The sequence below is a fragment of the Macrotis lagotis genome, chromosome 3 (assembly GCF_037893015.1).
Source record: "Macrotis lagotis isolate mMagLag1 chromosome 3, bilby.v1.9.chrom.fasta, whole genome shotgun sequence".
NCBI lineage: Eukaryota > Metazoa > Chordata > Mammalia > Peramelemorphia > Peramelidae > Macrotis > Macrotis lagotis.
This window is the reverse complement of record NC_133660.1, coordinates 81,829,611-81,850,926: the sequence shown is the minus strand read 5'-3', so window position 1 is coordinate 81,850,926 and position 21,316 is coordinate 81,829,611. Positions and strand designations below refer to the sequence as shown.

Sequence of the window (21,316 nt, the reverse complement as noted above, 5' to 3'; positions counted from 1 at the left end):
AAGACTTTAGCTATAAAATGCTAACTGTTTCAACTAACTGACTTAACCAAGTACTAAAACATTTGAACTTCTTAGAGGGAGGTCTGATTGAGTCCAACACCCTTTTAGTTCAGGTAAAGACAAAATGAAATTCTTAGGTCATTGAACAGTTGTTGTTGTTATTTGCTTTTCCATAACTATACAACTATATAATAAGTTATATTTGATTTTTTAATGAATGAAAACATTTTTATTAACATTTTATTTGTTTTCCAATTATATACAATAGTAGTATCTACCTATCAATTTTTGTAAGGTTTGAATTTTACAATTTTTCCCCTACTCTCCCTTCCCTCCCACCCTCCAGAAGGCTGTCTGATAGTCTTTACGTTTTTTGCATGCTATACATTGATCAAAATTGAATGTGTTATAAGAATAAACATAACCCCCCTCCAGAAGATGAGAAACCTCAAGAAAAGAGAAAGAAAAAAACCCCCAAAATTGTGCTTCAGTCTGTGTTCAGATTCCAATGGCTCTGTCTCTGTGGTGAGCTGCTTTCTTTATCATAAGTCCACCAGAGAAGTTGCTTCAATATTTTTCCCATAGTTGCTATTACTAGCTGTACCTCCACTCTATTCCTCCCCACTCTCATGTATTCTATTATCTCTTTCCTTTCATCCTGGCCCTGTCCAAAAGTGTGTTGTACCTGAGTACCCTCTCTTCTATCACCTATTCCCCCCTTCCCTCCAATAAGTTTTATTTGAAATCAATTCTTCTGATGTTCTTTCAAATGAACTGTACTGATCATATTCCTACTATTCTGTTTTTTATCCTGTTGTGATTCTTGTCCACATCCTCTCAGGACAGTGTATCTACCCAGCAAATCTGGAAAGCAATTTGAAACCATCTCACAAAATCCAGTAAACCAGAAGTGAACTTTGGCCCAGCAATACCACTACTATGTCTATATACTAGAGTTAAAAAAAAAAAGAAAGAAAGAAAAGGATCTATATGTAGACAAATGTTTATAGCAGCTCTTTTTTGCAGTGGTAAAGGATTGGAGACTAAGGATTTGCCCAACAAATAAGGCAGCTGAACAAGTTTAGAACACAAGAGTGTGATATGAATACTATTGCCCTACCAGAAATAATGAAAAGGATGATTTTCAGAGAAACGTGGGAAGACTTATGTGAGCTGATGCAAAGCAAAATAAACAAATTAGAACAATTTATAGAATGACCAAATTGTAAAGACATATAACTAAGGAAGACTTTGGACCACTGAATCTTAAGAACTCTGACCAACCATAACGCTAGAGGGCACATGATAAAACATGCTATGGGGGCAGCTAGGTGGCACAGTGGATAGATCACCAACCCTGGAGTCAGGAGTACCTGAATTCAAATCCCACCTCAGGCTCAGACACTTAATAAATACCTAGCTGTGTGGCCTTGGGCAAGCCACTTAATCCCATTGCCCTGCAAAAACCTAAAAAAAAACAAACAAACAAACAAACAAAAAACATGCTACCCACCCAGGGATAAAAAGATGATGAACCCAAGAATGCATTGCCAATGCTTGCCAACACATGTTTTTGGCAGAATTTTGTTGTTCTTACCTTCTCAATAGTGGACACAGGGTGAGAAGGAAAGGCAGAAATGGAAGGCAGATTTTCATTGATTGAAAAAAATGTTAATTAAAAAAACACATCTACTTTTTTTTAATTCAGCAGCACTTTTGTACCTTTACTTTTATTTGTACAGGTACAGTTTATTTTCATACAAAACATTATAATACTACTTTCCACTCAATTCCCACTGCCTTCCTTTGGAAAGTCAGTAAGCAAGTTGTGAGCCTGGAGAATTACCTAATAAACAGATTCATAATTCAACTGAATTTTGAAAATTAAATGCCTATCCCTGGTGACACATAAAACATAATTATATGTTGCAATTTTTATCCATGAGAGAAAAGATATAAAGAAAATGGTAAATTTGAGATAGTTCTTTCTCTGATAAATCTGAAGATGGCATAAAGTGGATAGGGGCAGCTAGGAGACACCGTGGAAAGAGTTCACCAACTCAAGTCGGACTCATCTTCCCGAGTTCAAATCTGGCCTAAGACACTTACTAGCTGTGTAACCTTAGACAAATCACTTAACTCTGCCTCAGTTTCCTCATCTGTTAAAGGTACTGGAGAAGGAAAAGGCAAAGCACTGTTGGATATATGCCAAGGAAACCCTAATGGGGTGACAAAGATTAGGACATGCCTGTAGTATTAGAATGTTTTGTGTTAAATTTGGATATGACTGAAATGACTGAACAACAAAATAGCATATAATGGAAAAATAAAATCCTGATGACATTACATTTTACTAAAGTAGTTTTTAAAAAGCAACAGACATCTGCATTGATTACTTAATCATGGTGCCAAAACATTTGTGGTATTTAATAATTAATATGCCCTAAGCACTTAATTATCTTTCTCCTATGTGTTTTCCTAGTTAGTACTTCAATGAAGTAAAGTACAGCTAAGAATGTGAAATATTTATTTTCAAATTAGTGGGTAGAACATTTATTACAAAATACACCAGACCACTTTATTAGCAATTATATAGAAATGAAATGGATTCAATCTCTCAAAGTACAGGAAGCTATATACTTACAGACTGACAACATTCATTTTCAACAAATGATTTCTGACATCATAGTTCATTATGCAGAATTTGTATCATTATTCAAATTTTATTTTCAAATTTATATCATTATTCAGATTTTAAAGTCAAACAGATAGTAAATATTCCTTTGGTCTAGTCAGAATTTTTAATTGATTACTTTTTTTCCACAATCTTTCTGTGTATTTTTTTTTTTTTTAGGGTTTTTGCAAGGTAAATGGGGTTAAGTGGCTTGCCCAAGGCCACACAGCTAGGTAATTATTAAGTGTCTGAGTCTGGATTTGAACCCAGGTACTCCTGACTCCAGGGCCAGTGCTCTATCCATTGCCCCACCTAGCTGCCCCCTGATTCTGCCTTTTAAGATGTTTTACCTAGCTGATGAAGCAGCTTCCATGAAATATTAATCTTCTTTTCATTATCATTCTGATTACTAACATAATTGAACAATGAAAGTAAATCCTTGAAGATTAAAAAGTGGACTAATCAATAAATAAGCAAATTAAATAAGAAACAAGTAGATACTGTTTATTTTTTGTCTTTTATTCCTGGTTTCTAGAATAATTACTTATACATTTAACAGTTAAAATGATTATTATCACCTACTCACTATGGTCCATCACAAGAACAATTGTACTTTGGTATCTGAAGATTAAATAAAATTATTTAAAATATTAAATAAATATATTATGACAAAAAAATGAATTCAGTAATTCATTTCTCACCTAATGGTACTACTTGGGGTTTCTCTGATTTTTCTCCACTATACTCAGAATATGCATTTCTGAGAAAACTTCATGATCTTGCAAGATCCCATCTGCCTTGGAATTCTCCCTCATGGCCACCTCTTGGTCCCTCTGATTAGAGAGCCATGCCATAAGCTCTTGAAGGAGGAAGCTCAGATCAAAATATCTCCCTTCTCATCTGGCTGTACTTCTCCATCATGGTCCTCCCCCAGGTCTTCCTCCTTTCTTCCCCCTTCTTCAGCTCCTCCAGAAGGCAAAGACTAACTTTCTTTTTTTTTTCATATGTGTATCCTCAGGGTTTAGCACAGTATCTGGCAAATGTGTTGGACTGCTATCCATGGGATTTTCTTGTCAAAGATATGAGGTAAATAGGCTAGTAAAGTGTCTGAGGTCAAATTTGAACTCAGAACTTTCTGACTCTAGGCCTAGTGCTTTATACTCTATACCATACAGTTAAACCTATTCTATATAGAACTTAATAAATGTTTATTGACTGACTGACAGTAGCATTTTTGAATAAACCTGCATTGTGTTTGGGGGGAAAGAGAGTGTGTGTGTGTGTGTGTGTGTGTGTGTGTGTGTGTGTGTGTGTGTGTGTGTCTGTGTGTGTGTGTGTGTGTGTGTATGCAAAACTTTTATTGAATGTATTCAAGGTTTTTTTTAACCTATCCATGTATTTGTTCAAGAAGCCACACACATATGAATTTTCTCTACAACATGCCCAAGAATGGTCACCTAGCCCCATTCCAGTTTTGCAGATAAAATGTTGGTTTGGTAAAAGCCCAGATTACCTAAGACAGGGGTCTGCTTCTGAGAAACAGGTCCCCACCATTTTCCACCTAAGTAATGCAGTCTGAATTGGTCTGAAAATGAACCAAACCATCATTCTACATAAAGAGATCATTGATAGCAGTTGTTCTTTACAAGCCAAAATTTTCCTCTTTTCAACCCACCTCTCCCTTATCCCCACCAGATCAAGGTTAAGGAGATCACTTCTTATCTGGTTTTCATGAAACAACCCTATTTGAAGATGGCCATCATGTTTTCACTAAATCTTTAGATCTGTAGAATAAAACCCCTATAGTTCCTTCAACCAGATCTTATATGGCATGATCTCCTGGGGAAACTGAAGATCCCTTGCAATAAATACATGGCTCTCCATAGATGAATAGTTAACAGGTTATGACCACATGGAACACCACACTATGCTGATTCTGCCTTTTTTTTTTTTAGATTTTTGCAAGGCAAATGGAGTTAAGTGGCTTGCCCAAGGGGGTAATTATTAAGTGTCTGAGGCCAGATTTGAACTCAGGTACTCCTGACTCCAGGGCTGGTGCTCTATCCATTGCCCCACCTAGCTGCCCCCTGATTCTGCCTTTTAAGATGTTTTACCTAGATGATGAAGCAGCTTCCATGAAATATTAATCTTCTTTTCATTATCATTCTGATTACTAACATAATTGAACAATGAAAGTAAATCCTTGAAGATTAAAAAGTGGACCAATCAATAAATAATCAAATTAAATAAGAAACAAGTATATACTGTTTAATTTTTTGTCTTTTATTCCTGGTTTCTAGAATAATAACATACACTTAACAGTTAAAATTATTATTATCACCTACTCACTAAGCTATCCTCATTATCCCCCCCTCCCATTAAAGCTCATACTCTGATTCAGAGCCCCTCAGCTCTGATAAGAGTGTTTGTCTCACTTTGCTCAAAACCAAGCCACTTCCTGGGTATTTCCTGGGTATTTCCATACCATGTCACAGCACAGGTGTCATACACTGGATTGATGGGTTTAAAATGATCATTTCCTCCTTTTTTATCCTCTATATCAATTTTTCTATCAAGTTGACTCAATAAAGGAAATAAGGCAAGGCAAAATTCTTTGTTCCAGGGACAATGAAGAAGAAAATAGAAGCAATAGAAAGATAGTCCCTCTTCTCAAAGAACTTACATTCTAATGGGGTGAAACAATACCCCAGATAGAAGTGAAAAGCAGGGATGGAAAGGCAGGTGGGGAGTCACCCACTTTGTGGATGATGAAGGTGAAAGACCAGGCAGAAAGCAAATAGTTAACTTGTCTCTATGCTGACTTTCTGCATCTTCTATAATTTAAAAGAATGCTGTTTTTGTCACATCTCTGAAAAAATGTATTGTTTTGTGCCTTTCCTTGAGCTGACAGAGATTACTTCACCTATTCTGTATCTGATCAGAAAACTTTCCCATATCATGAACTCTGTATTCTGTATATTATCTCAAAGTTGACACACCTTAGACAGGAACCAGAACCATCTGGCCTGTAGAAGGGAGACTGAGATACATAAATAATACATAAAGAATGCTATCTAAAAAACGAGCCAACTATCCTTGACTATTTCTTTCTTTTTTTTTGGGGGGGGGGGGTTGCAAGGCAATGAAGTTGAGTAACTTGCCCCAAGTCACACAGCTAGATAACTATTAAGTGTCTAAGGTGAGATTTTTGCACTCAGGTCCTCCTGACTCCAGGGCCAATGCTCTATCCTTTCTTTGACTATTTCTGACATGAATTCCTAAAGCACACTTGCTCGGATGACATCATTCCCTAGACTGTCCCCAGTACCTTTAAAAGTCTTTACCTGAGGGCATCTATGTAGCACAGTAGATAAAGCACCAGCCCTGGAGTCAGGAGGACCCGAGTTCAAATCGGACCTCAGATACTTGATAATTACCTGTGTGACCTTGGGCAAGTCACTTAACCCCATTGCAAAAACCCAAAAAAAGAAAAAATCTTGGGGTGGCTAGGTGGTATAGTGGATAAAGCACTGGCCTTGGAGTCAGGAGTACCTGGGTTCAAATCGGGTCTCAGACACTTAATAATTACCTAGCTGTGTGGCCTTGGGCAAGCCACTTAACCCCATTTGCCTTGCAAAAACTAAAAAAAAAAAAAACCTTAACCTGTCCCTTCCCAGATTGGTAGTTCTTATAATAGTCTGCCTAGAGAAATGTAAATAAACTGATCTGTTCCCTCATAACTCTGAGTCATCAAGATTCTTCACCTCCACTAGAATCATAATCCAAGCTTCATCATAGGAACACAGTTTCATGGTCTGAAGAGTTAAAAGCAAATCCAGGAAGGAAATGAAGGATGGATGTCTTGAGTCCCTCTCCAAAATGGAAGACTGAGGAAGAACTCACCAATGGAAAGGGGAACCATGAATGATAGAGGGATTTTCCTAGATGAGAAGACCCAGGTGATGGAAAAAGTCTCAGAGGGAAAAGGAAGCTAAATTGAAAAGATGATGAAGTCTTTTCCTGTTCATTTCCACTACCATTGAATTTAGTGCAACCCATCATTGCCCTATTTCTAGACTATTTCAATAAAATACTTATTTCTTTACCTGCATTCAATATCTCCCATAGCAGTCATCCTGCCTAGCATTGCTATTACACTACTAGGTAAAAATACTTTTCAGCTTATTACTTCCCTGCTCAAGAATTTAAAGTGATTTAATACTATTTGCATTTGATCCCTTCCAAAGTACTCAGCCTGGCACTGAAGGCCTTCCACAATCTTGCTCTACCTATCTCCATTCCTCCACAAATCTGCTCTTATTTTTGTAACTCTATCTGGGCCAACCTCTCACTGACCTCAACACACACTATGCTCATTCCTATCTTTCTTCAAATTATCTCCTATTCTTTCTCCCATTGCAAATCCAACCAATCTTTTAAGTACATTAAGATTCACTTCCCAGCTAGCTATCTCCTCCAAAATACTTTCTCTGATAACATTCAACTTTCCCATTTCAAATCACTCATAGCAACCACTATCTATACATATACTTTGGCACTTCAGAATATTTAACTTCTATCTTCTCTGTATACATATTTTTGGCACTTAATTATATCCAGCTTGATATTTTTCTGCCTTTCCTAGATTTTCTTTTAACTCTCCAGACTATTGTCAGTGGTGTCTGATTCTGTGTGACCCTACTTAGGGTTTTCTTGGCAAAGAGCAAAATGTTTGCCATTCTCTTCTCCAGTTCATTTTACCATTGAAGAACTGAGGCAAATAAGATTCAGTCACTTGGTGAGGGTTACAACTAGTAAGTGTCTGAGATCAGATTTGAATTCAGGAAGATGAGTCTACATGAGTCCAAGTCTGGCACTCTACTGCCCCACCTAGTTGCCTGCTACCCCACAAATACTTTTTATTTAATTTTTACTCATTTTGTATTAGCTTTTCTGTAAACATGTTGTGTCCCTGTTCTTCATCCAGAGGAATATATGTTCTTTGAAGTCAAAGACTCTCATTTTTGTCTTTATATCTCCAGGTGTAGCAAAACACACAGTAGGAATAAAATATTTTCAAATTTTCTTCAAATCAATTGAATAAAATTAAAATTGTAAACTTTTTGAGTGCGAGAACCATGTCTTATTCTTATTCTGTGTTGCCACAAACTAAACAAGACATAGTAACATAGTCGATGCTTAATAAATATTTGTTCGGTTGAAATAAGAGTAAAATGAAGAAAATTCGTTGCTACTTTGCTACTCTGCATTCATGATAGTTCCAGACATACACATTTCTTAGCAAGACTGACAGCAATGAGGCAATGAAATACTGTAGAAATTCACATGGGTACCTCTCTTAAAAGGCTAAAAAACAAAACAAAACACTCAGTTCTAAGTTGAACTTAGAATCACTATTACCTCTCAGTTTATTTAACTCAGGACACATTACTCACATTATCTAAAGAGAGGTCCATTAGGTTAATGATGGTAAAATGAATAAAACTCATTGATAGTACTAATGAGCACTACTTTGAATGCTCCCTAATTCAGTTAGATCTAAGGAACCAATTATCCATGATCTGTGCACTTAGTCTGACAAACACTTTGGTGATTTTTTTCCTCTTTACATAGAATCTTCTCCCTTTGTTTAAATTTGTCTTTTCATTTGTAATTAACAAATGTGCACTATTTACTTCTTTTTAGAAGATAAATTGAATTGTCAAGGTCCATAAAAATTTCTTTGGTTGAGTATACCTACAGGTTTGCTGGATTGGATAGGACTTTGGTGAGAGACTTTCTGGTCAGTAGCTGACCATACAAAGGGGATAGTGAGTAGATAAGAATAGAAACAAATTTATAAAGCAAAGATCTAATCATGTCACACACACCCAGATTTAATAAATTTCAGGGGTTCCTTGTTACACCCCATGATCAAATTAGGCATTTAAAAACCCTTCATATCTAGGTCCCACCCTCTCCACACAGAAGGTCTTCTTATACCTTATAACCTTACCCTTCACCCCCCTCCCAAGATCTACTATCCAGGGACAAGAGTTCCAAGAATAAGACAATCCATTTCTACCCCTTAGGCAATTTTCTCTGATTGCCCTCTCCTCCCCTCCCTCTGGTATCACACCCTTACTTATGGGTGCTTAGTCCAAAGGAATGTAAATTATGATCATCAAAATCTGCCAAGAAATCAAGAGTTTTACTTTCTCAAATCACACAAGTTCTCAAAGATTGTCCTACAATAGGTTCCCAGGCCAAGCCCTATTGTTTCTATTTTGGTCAGAAACCTTGAGGGTCTGTCCCTCCCAGATTTATGGGGGTTTTTTGGACTAGGTTAAAGAGGTCACTCTAAACCTCAATTCTTTCTTACCTGCCTAAACCACTGAATTTAAAGATCTTAGCTTTAAAGGGGTCAACATCTCCCAAGGCAACCAAGACCAAGTCCCCCTAATGCATATCTGGTCACTGGACCCAGGTGACTCTGGAAGAGAAAGTGAATCTGGTACACTCTCTCCCTCACTTAAATCTAATTCATTTGCTTGTCATGGCATCATCTCCCTGATGTCAGGGTTCTCTTCAACAACAAAGGACAAAATAATATGATCTTCAATGTCTAGGACATAGTAAATGTTTAATAAATGCTTACTAACTGATTAACTGAAAGATAAATCTCTGGTGATAACTGGCCATTATTCTTACTTGATTTTTTTAAAATAAATTTTATTGATTTCTTTGGTTTTTTGCATCACTGTTTTTTGTCATTCTCCACTCCAGAATCATATATCCTTTCTTTTAGCAAACCAAAACAACTAAGCAAAAACAGCTAATCTAATGGCATCATATCTAATAATATATTCAAAACTTCCTCCTGATAACCTCCATAAGAGAAGACAGACATGTTTCATTATCTGTTCTTTTGAACCACTATGGGTTCTTCATTTTCTCAGAGTTCATTTTCCTTTTCATGATATTTTAATTAATTATTCTGTCCCATCTACTTATTTAATTCTGCACCAGTTTATACAAATCTTGAATTTCTCGGAATTAGTTTTATTCATCATTTCTTATTCATCCTCTTCTTGTTCATCTTGGGAAGCAATGTAAAGACCTCTCTGAAACATTTGCTGGTTCAATGGTTAAAAACAATTTTCTTGAGTAATTTCAAATTGTCCAAAATGACTGAATCAATTCATTGCTCCACCAACAATGTATGAGCATTATTTTTTAGTTATTTTGGTTTTATACTAAGGTAAAAACTTTTACCCTTACCTTAATTTTAAGAGTTTTAACTAAAGTATCTAGGAAATTATGTGTACTCATTTCCAAAGATAGTAAGTTCTGTCAATATTTCTCTTCTGAATATTTGAGGTGTTTTTTTTCCTCTTCAAGAACCATCATCTCCAAAACATCAGACTCAAAGAAATAAGTCAACATACTGAGAGAGTCTGTCAGGAATATGAATATGTTAAGTCATAGGGAGCTAATCAGTAATCCTGTAGTCTTTTAGCAAAGGGCAAAGTTGAAATAATAGAACTAAGTCTTGTAAATAAACTAGCTGCTTGTGCAGAAACCCCTTTTTGGAAAGTTACCCAGGGGAAATAGAAATTCTATTAATCTAACAAAAAGTCATCTTCCATCATTACAGTTAGTAATATCTTATCTTCATAATAATACACCTAATAATTAGCTTGAAGTATCAATCCTGATTATCTATTGCCCTGAAATTATGTTAATAAAATGTAAAATGTATTGAGGATATAATTTCCCCACTTGAATTCAATGCAATAAATACTTCAAGTTCTGTCTCTCAGTTCCAGGAGATAAAATATTTACCCATTGCATATTCATGCTTCCCTGTAAACTGGGTCTTTTGACCCAGACTTGTTATTTCACTAGTGTAGAGAACTGCTCACAAGAACTCTTCCTTCACCAATGCCAATCTACAATACTTATGAAACTTAACAACAGTTGTGAGTTATTCAAAGGTTAAATGATACTCAGGGCCAAAAAGCAATGTGAGATTATGTATCACAGTCTCACTGCATATTACAATTCTGCTTTAATTATGTCTACAATGATAAACTGTGTCCATTAAATGTAATTAAGTGTATGTATATGTTTTTTCAGATATAGATTCACCAGGACAATTCCAGGTTTCTTCTTCACATTTCAGCTACCCAGTTCTTACAGATTCAGTTCCAAGGGAGTCGCCAGAAGGGAAGTCCTACCCTCTCCCAGAAGAATGTTAGGAAGGAAGGAAGGAAGGAAGGAAGGAAGGAAGGAAGGAAGGAAGGAAGGAAGGAAGGAAGGAAGGAAGGAAGGAAGGAAGGAAGGAAGGAAGACAAAAACTAATTCGAAGGAGTGATTCAGTCAGTACAGAAGCAGTCATTATCCAGCTGAAAAGGGAAAGATAAAAGCAGAGGTAATTGAAAAGAATCCTAAGAGGGACTTGCAGATAACAAAGGTTCCAAACCAAAAAGATTGAGAACAGGTCTCACTGGGTGCTGTTTGTTGGGAAAGAAATCTAGAAAAGGGAGAAAGGAGAATGGCTGAATCTTAGCAAAATAATGAGGTAGATCTCTGACCTCTTCAGTCTCTTTAGGCTCATTTGTCTACTCTTTTCTCCTTGACTCTCACTTTTTCCTCACTATGAATCCAATATAATATAATATAATCCAACAAACATTTATTAATCAATTAGCAATCATTTATCAGTCATCCTCTATATGCAAGGAAGTATTATGCATTGGGGCACAAAGACAAAAAAAAAGGAATTGATCTCAACGAACCTTTATTAATATTATATATTAGAGATATAAAGACAAAACCAAAAAGTTCCTGCTGTTAAGAGATCTTACTTCCCACTGGGCCTTGCACTGTTACCCTTATGCTATGAGTACAGTCTCCCAATTTTCTCTTGGTCACCTAACCCTGTTCTTTCACAGACCCATCAAGTTCTTGGCCCAAGGTCTTGCTCCCTTCAATCCTGTCCTTTTCTGACCAAGCTAAAATATCTTCACCATGGCTGTAAAATTCTATCTCCTCCATGCATTCTACTGTGTTGACAAGGCAGTGCATCACTTGATGGCAAACTCCATTTACTCTTCCAATGTCCTCAAAGCAGGTTAGATCAAAATGCTGTCTCTAGACTTCTGTGTCACAGACTTGCTGTGCACTATAATTGGGTACATAAATGTTAGCTGTTATCATTATTATTATTATTATTATTAATCATAAGTAGAATGAATAGAGTCCTGCTCAAGAATCAAGAAGGGTTGGGTTCAAATCATCCCTGAGCTAAAGACAATTACTATCTGTATGACCTGGTACAAGTCACTTAATTTCTCACCTTCTCAATTTTCTCTTCTGTAAAATGAATAGTAACTACTTCACAAGATTGTTATGAGGTTCAATTGAGATGCTCTACCAAAGCACATTGCAAATCTTAGATGTTATTTTATCATCATTAGTGGCAACTCAGTTATCTCAAGACTTCAAATTCCTGTTCAGATCCCAGAGACAGGAAATAAGAGAAGAACATTCTTTGAGGAATCAACAGCCCTAGAAAATTTATGTCAATCCAAATTTTTGGATTCTGAAAGATTGTAGTGCCTTTCTTCTGAGATTAATTTATCCCATCTATATCCTGTTTATTCAGAGCTGTTTACATTATTTTGTCTTCCCCCATTAGACAGAGTTTCTTAACAGAAGAGACTGTTTTTGCATTTCTTTGTATACTCAGCACTTTTAGGGTTCCTGGAACATAGTAGGTTCTTAATAAATACTTGCTGATTTGATTTAATTATAGATGTCTAAGTCTGAGGAGCAAAAATTTGTGTTATACTCACTGATTTATCTATTTAGATATGGTTCTTAAATCAATGTTTCCCAATATTCTATTAGAAGACCATTAAAAATATCCAGTATTGAAATCACTATTCTTCCATCCCCCCCATCATCCAGAAAAAGTAAATCTATATTCACTGCAATATGAATAATGCTTAAGTTCAACTGAAAAAACTTTACTTTTTGTTAGCTTTCTATTTTATGCAAATTTTCAGATCACAAACTCTCAGTTAGATGGTCCCAAGTGGCCATATAGTCCAAAGAAAATTTCTAAAACAATATCTCTCTCCCCATGAAACAACATCTAGACAAATAGGCGACCCTTGCTTGAGGGTAGGAAATCTTTAGCTCTCCCCTACCCCACACCTCCTTTTTTTTAAACTTGTGTTAACTCTCAATAAGCATGGACCTAAGACATTCTAAAGGTGATAATAGTGTTCCCAAAGACAACTAGTGGGCACCTCATTTTAGGTCCTACCAAAACTCCAATAGAAGACCAAATGGAAATGTACCCATCTGAGATAAACTGTAAACACTAAAGGTCGGGGTGGGCAGGGGAGGTTGTAAGTTAAGGAGGGAACACACAGGCGTAATGTATTGGGTTTTAAGGCCAAATGACTGAGCCTTAAGGAAGCAGAGACTTTCTGGAGCATAATAAATCTTGTAAAACCAGCAAAGTGACATTTTTCAAGGACAAGACAGGTAAAACATATGAGCATTGATTTATCTAACATTAAGTAGAAAGAATAAAAGTAGGGGGAAGATGACTTCTTTCACTGAGATACATAGAAAGGAGCTCAGAGGCCTGTGTTTTGAGGTTCCTTCTAAATTGTCTGATTTTCTTATTCTCTTTAGCATTATTTCTATTATTAAAAATACTCAAGTTTGGTAATTTATGCTTTAGAGCTTAGTTTTTCTTTGCTGGTCCTTTTGAAATGCAGTTTCACCATGTTGAGCCTTATTTCCATGTCCCCTTAGTATCTGAAACTAAGCTGACCTCAAAATCAAACTGCTTGAAACAAAAGAAGAGAATTAACATGCTTCACAGTGCCCTAAAAAAAAATTCAACTAAGATGTTGGTGCCAAGCTAATTCTGTGTTCAGAGTTAAACTCATTTCATTTAGCTTCATTTTCCTTTTCAAACCCTTCCCCTTCCCCCAATTGCCTAAAATAGAGCTTTGTACCACAGAAAAAAAGGGGTCAAATGTAAATAAGAATTGTCTCTAACATATCAGCTAAAGCCAGTAAATTGTTAACTGACTTTAAAAAAAAGGTTTGGTTGGGGTTTTTTTAAAATTGGTTTTATGCTACGGATTACAATAAATTAATCTCCACTTGTTCTATTAAACAGGCAGATTCCTAATAGAAAGTAATCAAAAGAAACAGCAACATTCAAGGAGTTATCAGTTATTGGGGGAGCAAAAATTTGAACTAGATTATCAAAAAATATTTCATTTTGGGGCAGCTAAGTGGCACAGTGGATAGAGCACTGGCCTTGGAGTCAGAAGTATCTGAGTTCAAATCTAACCTCAGACACTTGATAATTACCTAGCCATGTGGCTTTGGGCAAGCCACTTGACCCCATTGCCTTGAAAAATCTAAAAAAAAATTTCATTTGTTTTGATTGGTGGGTATTTTAATTTATCATGTTAAACCTGGGAAGGGGGTTGAACTAGATCCCTTGCAACTCTAAATTGATGATCCATATAAAGCAGCAGCCATCAAAACTGTCTGGTACTTACTAAGAAATAGATTAGGGGATCCATGGAATAGATTAGATACAAAAGATACAGTAGCAAATGACAATAGTAATCTACTGTTTGAGAAACTCAAAAACATAAGGGATAAGAACTCACTATCTGAAGAAAACTGCTAGAAAAACTGGAAAAAGAGTATAGCAAAAACTAGGCATAGACCAACATCCACACCCCATAACAAGATAAAGTAAAAATGGGTATAGGATTTAGACATAAAGGGTGAAACCCTAAGTCAATTAGAAGAACAGAGTTTATCTGTCAGACGCATGGAAAGGGGAGGAGTTCAAGACCAAACAAAAGATAAGAGAACATTATAAACTGCAGAATGGATAATTTTGATTACACTAAATTAAACTTTTTTTCACAAATAAAACCAATGTAAACAAGATTAGAAGAAATGCATTAAGCTAGTAAAGAATTTTCTGTTTCTGTTGAAGACCTCATTTCTAAAATATATAGAGAACCAAATCAAATTTATAAGAATACAAGTCATTCTCCAATTGATAGATAGCCAAAGAATATGAACAGTTTTCAGATGAAGAAATTAAAGCTATCTATTGTCATATAAAAATGTCTAAATCATTACTCATTAGAGGAAATGCAAATTAAAACAACTCTGAGGTACCAACACACCCATCAGATTGGTTAAACTGGCAAAAAAGGAAAATAATCAATGTTGGAAGGGATATGAGAAAATTGGGACATTAATGCTCTGTTGGTGGAGTTATGAACTGAGCCAACCTTTCTGGAGAGCAATTTGAAACTATGGCCAAAGGACAATAAAACTGCATACCCTTTGATCCAGCAATGCCACTACTAGATCTGTATCCCAAAGAGATCATAAAAAAGGGGAAGACTCACATGTACAAAAATATTGATAGAAGCTCTTTTCATACTGACAAAAAATTAGAAATTGAGGGAATGCTTAACAATTGGGGAATGGCTGAACAAATTGCGGTATGTGACTGCAATAGACTGCCATTGTTCTGTAATCATGAGAGAGTGGATTTCAGAAAAGCCTGGAAAGATTTTCATATACTGATACTAAGTGAAGAGAGCAGAACTAGAAGAACATTGTTCACATTGATAGTAACACTGTGTGATGATCAACTATGAAGACTTAGCTCTTCTCAGTGTTAGAAAATGCCATATAGTAAATTGGGAAACAATTTTTACGATTACTGTTTTCTGACAAGGGACTCATTTCTAAAATATACAGAGAACTAAATCAAATTTTTAAAAAAAAAGGTAAGTCATTTCCCAATAGACAAATGATCAAAGGATATGCAAAGGCAATTTACAGATGAGGAAATCAAAGCAATTCATAATCATATAAAAAATTGTTCTAAATCACTAATTATTAGAGAAATACAAATTAAAGCATCTCTGAGGTACCACCTCACACCTCTCAGACTGACCAATATGACCAGAAAGGACAATGAGCAATGGTGGAAGGGATGTGGGAAATCTGGGACACTAATGCATTGTTGGTGGAGCTGTGAACTCATCCAGCCTTGCTGTAGAGCAATTTAGAATCATGCCCAAAGGGCAACAAAAATGTGTATACCCTTTGATCCAGCAATACCACTACTGATCCATACCCTGAAGAGACAATGAAAAAGGGTAAAATGGGAACACCTGTATAAAAATGTTCATAGCAGCTCTGTTTGTGGTGGCAAAGAAATGAAAACTGAAAGAATGTCCATCAATTGGGGAATGGCTTAGCAAACTGTGGTATATGTATGTGATGGAACACTACTGTTCTATTAGAAACCAGGAGGGATGGGAATTCAGGGAAGCCTGGAAGAATTTGCATGAACTGATGCTGAATGAGAGGAACAGAACCAAAAGAACATTGTACACCCTAACAGCAACATGGGAGTGATGATCAATGTTACTGGACTTGCTCGTACCAACAGGGCAACAATCAGGCACAATTTTGAGGTATCTGTGATGGAGAATGCCACCTGTATGCCGTGAAAGAATTGTGGAGTTTGAACAAAGACCAAGGACTATTACCTTTAATTTTTAAAAAAAAAAGTTGTCTTATTATGTAATTCTGCTATATCTCATACTATGTATTTCTTAAAGATATGATTTCTCTTTCATCACATCTATGAGAATGATGTAAAGACTAGCAAACTGCCTTCTGTGGGGGGTGGGGGGAAGGAAGCAAGATTGGGGGGAAAACTGTAAAACTCAAAATAAATAAAACCTTTCTAAAATTAAAAAAAAATTTGAAAAAAGAAAAAAAGAAAATGCCATCCACAGCCAGAGGAAAAAACTATGGGGCCTAAATACAGAGCAAAGCACATGTTCACTTGTTTAAATTTCTTTTGTTCTTTCTTTCTTTCTTTCTCATTTCTTTCCTTTTAGTTTTAATTCTTCTTTTATAAATGACTAATATGAATATATATTAATATGATTGTATATTTACAGCCTGTATCAGATTTCTCACTGCTATGGGGAGGTAGATGGTGGAAAATGTGGAACTCAAAACCTTTCAAAAAGATAAACATTGCACATAATTGGAAAAAAAAATAAAACAGTATAACATAAAAAAGTACATTGAAGACCCATTGATTTATCAGAAGGTAACTTATTGGGCTACATAAATAAGTTCTATAGCAGTAGTGTCTTGGAAATATGTGAAGACCAGGACACTTAGACTCTATAATTTAAAGTTATCAGGTACTCTTTTTATATAAAATTATCTATCTTTGCCACAAATTTCCTAGTAACTCTATGTTTTTACTGCCTTTCCACATCTGGAGAGAATAGGTTTACATTTAGAATTGAGAGGATCTTTTAACCTAGACCCCTCATTTTACACATGAGGAACCAAGGGGCAAAGAGATAAAAGTAGGGAGTTATTTCAATATCACACAGCTATCAAGTGGTAGGGTCAGCAATTGAACTGGTTTTTTTACTCCAATCAGTCCTTGATCTTTGCACAGATATATCTTTCCCTACTCTGCTAAAGGAGACTGATCAACCAAGTAGCTGCTGATTAAACCCAATTTCTCCACTAAAATTATCCTGATTCATCTCAATCAACAAGCCTGTCTCCTCGTTTTCTTGCCACACCCTGCTGCCCCCCCTTCCACCACCAAAAAAAAAAACCCCAATAACTTAAAAAAACACTTTTTTTTTGTTGAATTTGGCAAGTTTCTCAAAACTCAGTTCATTCTGGGATTTAGCCTTCCTGGCACTAGGCTCAAGGTTCCATGCTATGCTTTTGTATTCTTCTTTGGCTCCATGCCCCTACTTCCATCTAAGACTCCCTTCACCTATTTCATAGTTTTGTGGAGGCCCTTGTGTATTATGGACACAATTACTCTCTAAATTACAATATTCAATTAACCCTAACACCCTCATATCTCCACCAAGTAATAGAGGCAAAACGTTTGCTCTTATTTGTGTTTCAGAGACAAGGCAAACTGGACTGGACATCCATCTAAGGCTGACTTCCTTTAAAAGATCAATCTCATTTGTAACTCAGCCAGTTTAAGATGGCTTCCTGCTCACTGACATTGATTGTCCATGAAAGGTTTTTTGTGCTCCCTCTAAGGCTCTCTCTTAATGCAATCAACTCAGTTTTTCCTGATTGCTTATAGCACTCTCCTTTCTCTAGTTTGGAAATATTTCTAAAAGTAATAAAGTACCATCCCCCCTTTTTTTGCTGACTTTTAAAAGTCTTTTGAAAGAAAGAGAAACCAATGAGGAATTGTTTTTATGGTATTGTGGCACTTAAAAAAGGGGGGGAACACTAATTCCAGCTGTTATGCATCTGATCCAGCAGTCTTGATTCAAATTCACACCCCATCTTATTCCTTATAACTAGTGGATGACTCTCCTAAATTACTTAACATCTCTGCCTATTTCATCATCTGTAAAATGGAACTAATATTGGCATCTAATTTACAAAGTTATTGTGATGACAATTAAACAATACATAAATGGCAGCTATTTTTATTATTATTCCTACTGTATCATATCTCTCTCTAGCCATGTTACTGTAGCCTCTTCCATGGCTATGCCTATGCTTCATCTCTTTACTCTTATATTGACTGTTGCCTAATATGCTCATGCTTCTTTGAGGGTTGAGGAGTGAAATTCATAGGCCCTAACTTTGTGGCAACTAATGCTTTACAATTGGAAAAGGACAATTAATTCTGTGTCAAAGATAAAAGGACAAAAGACAAGGACACACAGTGAAGATACCTTGAAGCATGCAGTCTGCTGACCTCACTTGTTAATTCCATTACTCCTCTTCAAATAACCCCCCCACCCAAGTATAATAGGAGTAATGGTCATTTGTCCTAGAGTCTAACAAGTAGCAGGTAGGTGGCAGAGTGGATGGAGTATTGGAACTGGAGTGAAGAAGACTCATCTTCCTGAGTTCAAATTCAGTCTCAAACACTTAATAATTGTGTAACTCTGGCCAAGACACTTGATCCTGTTTCCCTCAGTTTCCTCATCTGTAAAATGAGCCAGAGAAGGAAATGGCAAATCACTTTAGTAAATTTGCCAAGAAAACCCAAATGGGGTCATGAAAGGTTTTCACAACTGAAAATGACTAACAACTACAAAAGCTGAACAATATGCATTAAAATGCATAAATATGGACTAAAATTAATAATAACGGTGTGACACTACATATCATTTTGAGCTTGGTAAAGTGCTTTCTTTATAGATCTTTCATTTGCTCCTCATAGTGACCCTGTGAGGTTGGTGCTATTATTATTATGGCCTTTTTGCAAATGAGGAAACTGAACCTGAGAGGTTAAATAACTTTGTCCTGGGTCACACAGCTAACAAGGATCTGAGGCAATAGTCTGACTGGCTTGTACCTGACTTACAGTTCTTTTTTACATTATGCCACCTAACTGCCTAACAATTATCCTCATCCATTGGTATTTCAGGACTTTAATCCCTGAAGGAGTAGTTAGAAGTCTCCACCACCTACTTCCAATTTCTTGAAAAGAAGCCATTCCAGACAATTTGGGAGCAGCACCGGGCATCTTTCTTTTGTTACTGAGGACCTTCTTGGGTGAAGTCAGTAGCAGGGTTAGAAAAGGAGAAGAGTCTTCCCAGCATCCTCCAACATTCCTGAGGTCCCTAATACTAGTAATCATCAATAGGCCAGCTAACTAGGAATAACAAAGCAATGAAAACTATTGCTGGTTGGTGGTAGTTGATAGCTCCAGTGTGTTCCATAATCATTTCTGGGGCCCCATTAATACAAAATTCCTGCAGAATGCCTGATCCCCAATCCTGTGATGGATTTGCATGCTACTTTGCTGTGTGCAAGTTGAATGAGGACATTCTGTTGTGTTTATTCTGATGAACCTTCGTGGCCCCAATTCTAGCAGTACTCACAATTCCTATGCAGCACACTCAATTAACAAATATTTTCGGTTTGCTTTTCAGAGACCTTTTCCTTCATCTCCTATGACTAACAAGAGTGAATCCTGCCAAAATGTACAAGATGTGTGTCCCCACTGTAGCAGAGGAAAAGCCTCCAACAAGTCTGTTAAGTTTAAAGAACTGTTTGTTTCTTAGATGTGAATGAAGTTGGACAAGGAGTCAGAAGACCTGGATTCAAGTCTCATCTCTTGGACTTGGAACTTAGCTGTGGTAAACTCCAGAAATTCTGGACGGATTAAGCCATTCACTTCCCCCAATACAGACTTTCTTCTGGACACCACCTCCTCCCTCTCAGGTTGTCCCATGAATCTGAGACTCCAGCAGGAACAGGGCTACAACCCAGGAGTCACCGAAGAAGCCCTAGGGCAGGCACAGCTCCTTCTCCCACCAAAGTTTGGGGAAATTGAGCCTCTGCTCCCCCGGCCTCCTGCGGCGGATCCACGGCACTGCTGTTGGCCTGGGGTCAGGAATTCCTTCCTCCCCAAGCCCCTCTCCCTCCCCTCAACACCTTCAGCCCTACAAGTAGGCTTCCCATAAACCCCAAGTTGGAAGGAGTTTCCATCAGGATTCTCCTTTACATTAACACGCTGTGGAAGTCCTTTCCGGCCAGGGGGGGAAAGGAACTAGATCCCAGTTTGCTTTCTGATCCCGGGGGATCGGCCCCCTCGCTAGCCACCTAGCTTCCCACAGCGAGCCGATCCGCCAGGTGCACGCTGCCCCCTCCCCTCCGCGCACCCCACAACCGTCGGTGCATTGCTCCATCCACCCGGGACCCCTTTATTATCAGATTCCTCCCGACTCCAGTGGGCGAGGCCGAGAGGCTTTAGGAAGGAGAGGGGCGTTGGCGCCTCCAGACCAGCCCAACTCATCCTCTCCACCCCTACGCCCCCCGCACCCGGGCTTCTCCCCGTGGCAGGGAAGGACCCAGGGGCGAGCAAGGAGGAAGCAACGAGTGGGCGGCGGCCGAGCAGGTCTCCAGCCGGGCTGGACTCGCCCGAGAAGGCAGCTTCGCTTTCAGGCTCCCCCCAACTCCCCGGGCGAGCGATTCCTCTAGTGCCGCTGAGCTCCGGGGACAATGCGCCCCAGAAGCCCCCACTCACCCATTGCTCGAAGTCTTTCTGCCCTTCCCTCCCTGGGCTCCGAAGCATGGGATTGTGAGACTGCGGCGGCAGAGCGAAGTTTCGGTGGCCGCCAGCTGCTCTCCCCTCCCCGGGAACACTAGCTCTCGGCTGTGGAGGACCCTCACACCCCTTACCCCTCCCAGTGCAGATTTCCCTCCAGCGTCAGTCCGGCAAAGGCGGGCACACCAAACCCCTCCTCCTTTTTCACCTGCCTCGCCTCACTAGAGGAACCCCACCACCACCCCCGCCCGTAATTCCTCTCTCCTCCCCTCAGCACTTCCAGAGCCCCCCCCTCCCCATTTCTCCCCTCTGCTAGTCCAAGGCCAGACCCGCTTATTCTCACACACAATCCTTCTCTCTCATACACCAGGAAATCACTGTGGCCGAGTAACAAAGTTTCCACACAGCTGTAGATGGGAAGTCAGAAAAAGATACAAAGGATCCTCCAGTCTTAGTCCGGTGGCTTTGGAGCTGAG

At 37.9% G+C, this 21,316-nt stretch overlaps 1 protein-coding gene across 1 annotated transcript in view; it reads right to left on the bottom strand.

Moving 5' to 3' along the window:
• GPM6A (glycoprotein M6A) overlaps nucleotides 1–20,966 on the bottom strand; it is a 584,947-nt gene extending 563,981 nt beyond the window's left edge. Inside the window, exon 1 of the mRNA XM_074228941.1 lies at nucleotides 20,820–20,966. Coding sequence (XP_074085042.1) covers nucleotides 20,820–20,823 — 4 coding nt within the window. The 5' untranslated portion in view covers nucleotides 20,824–20,966. The remainder of the gene's footprint in view (nucleotides 1–20,819) is intronic.
• Nucleotides 20,967–21,316: the final 350 nt, after the last annotated feature.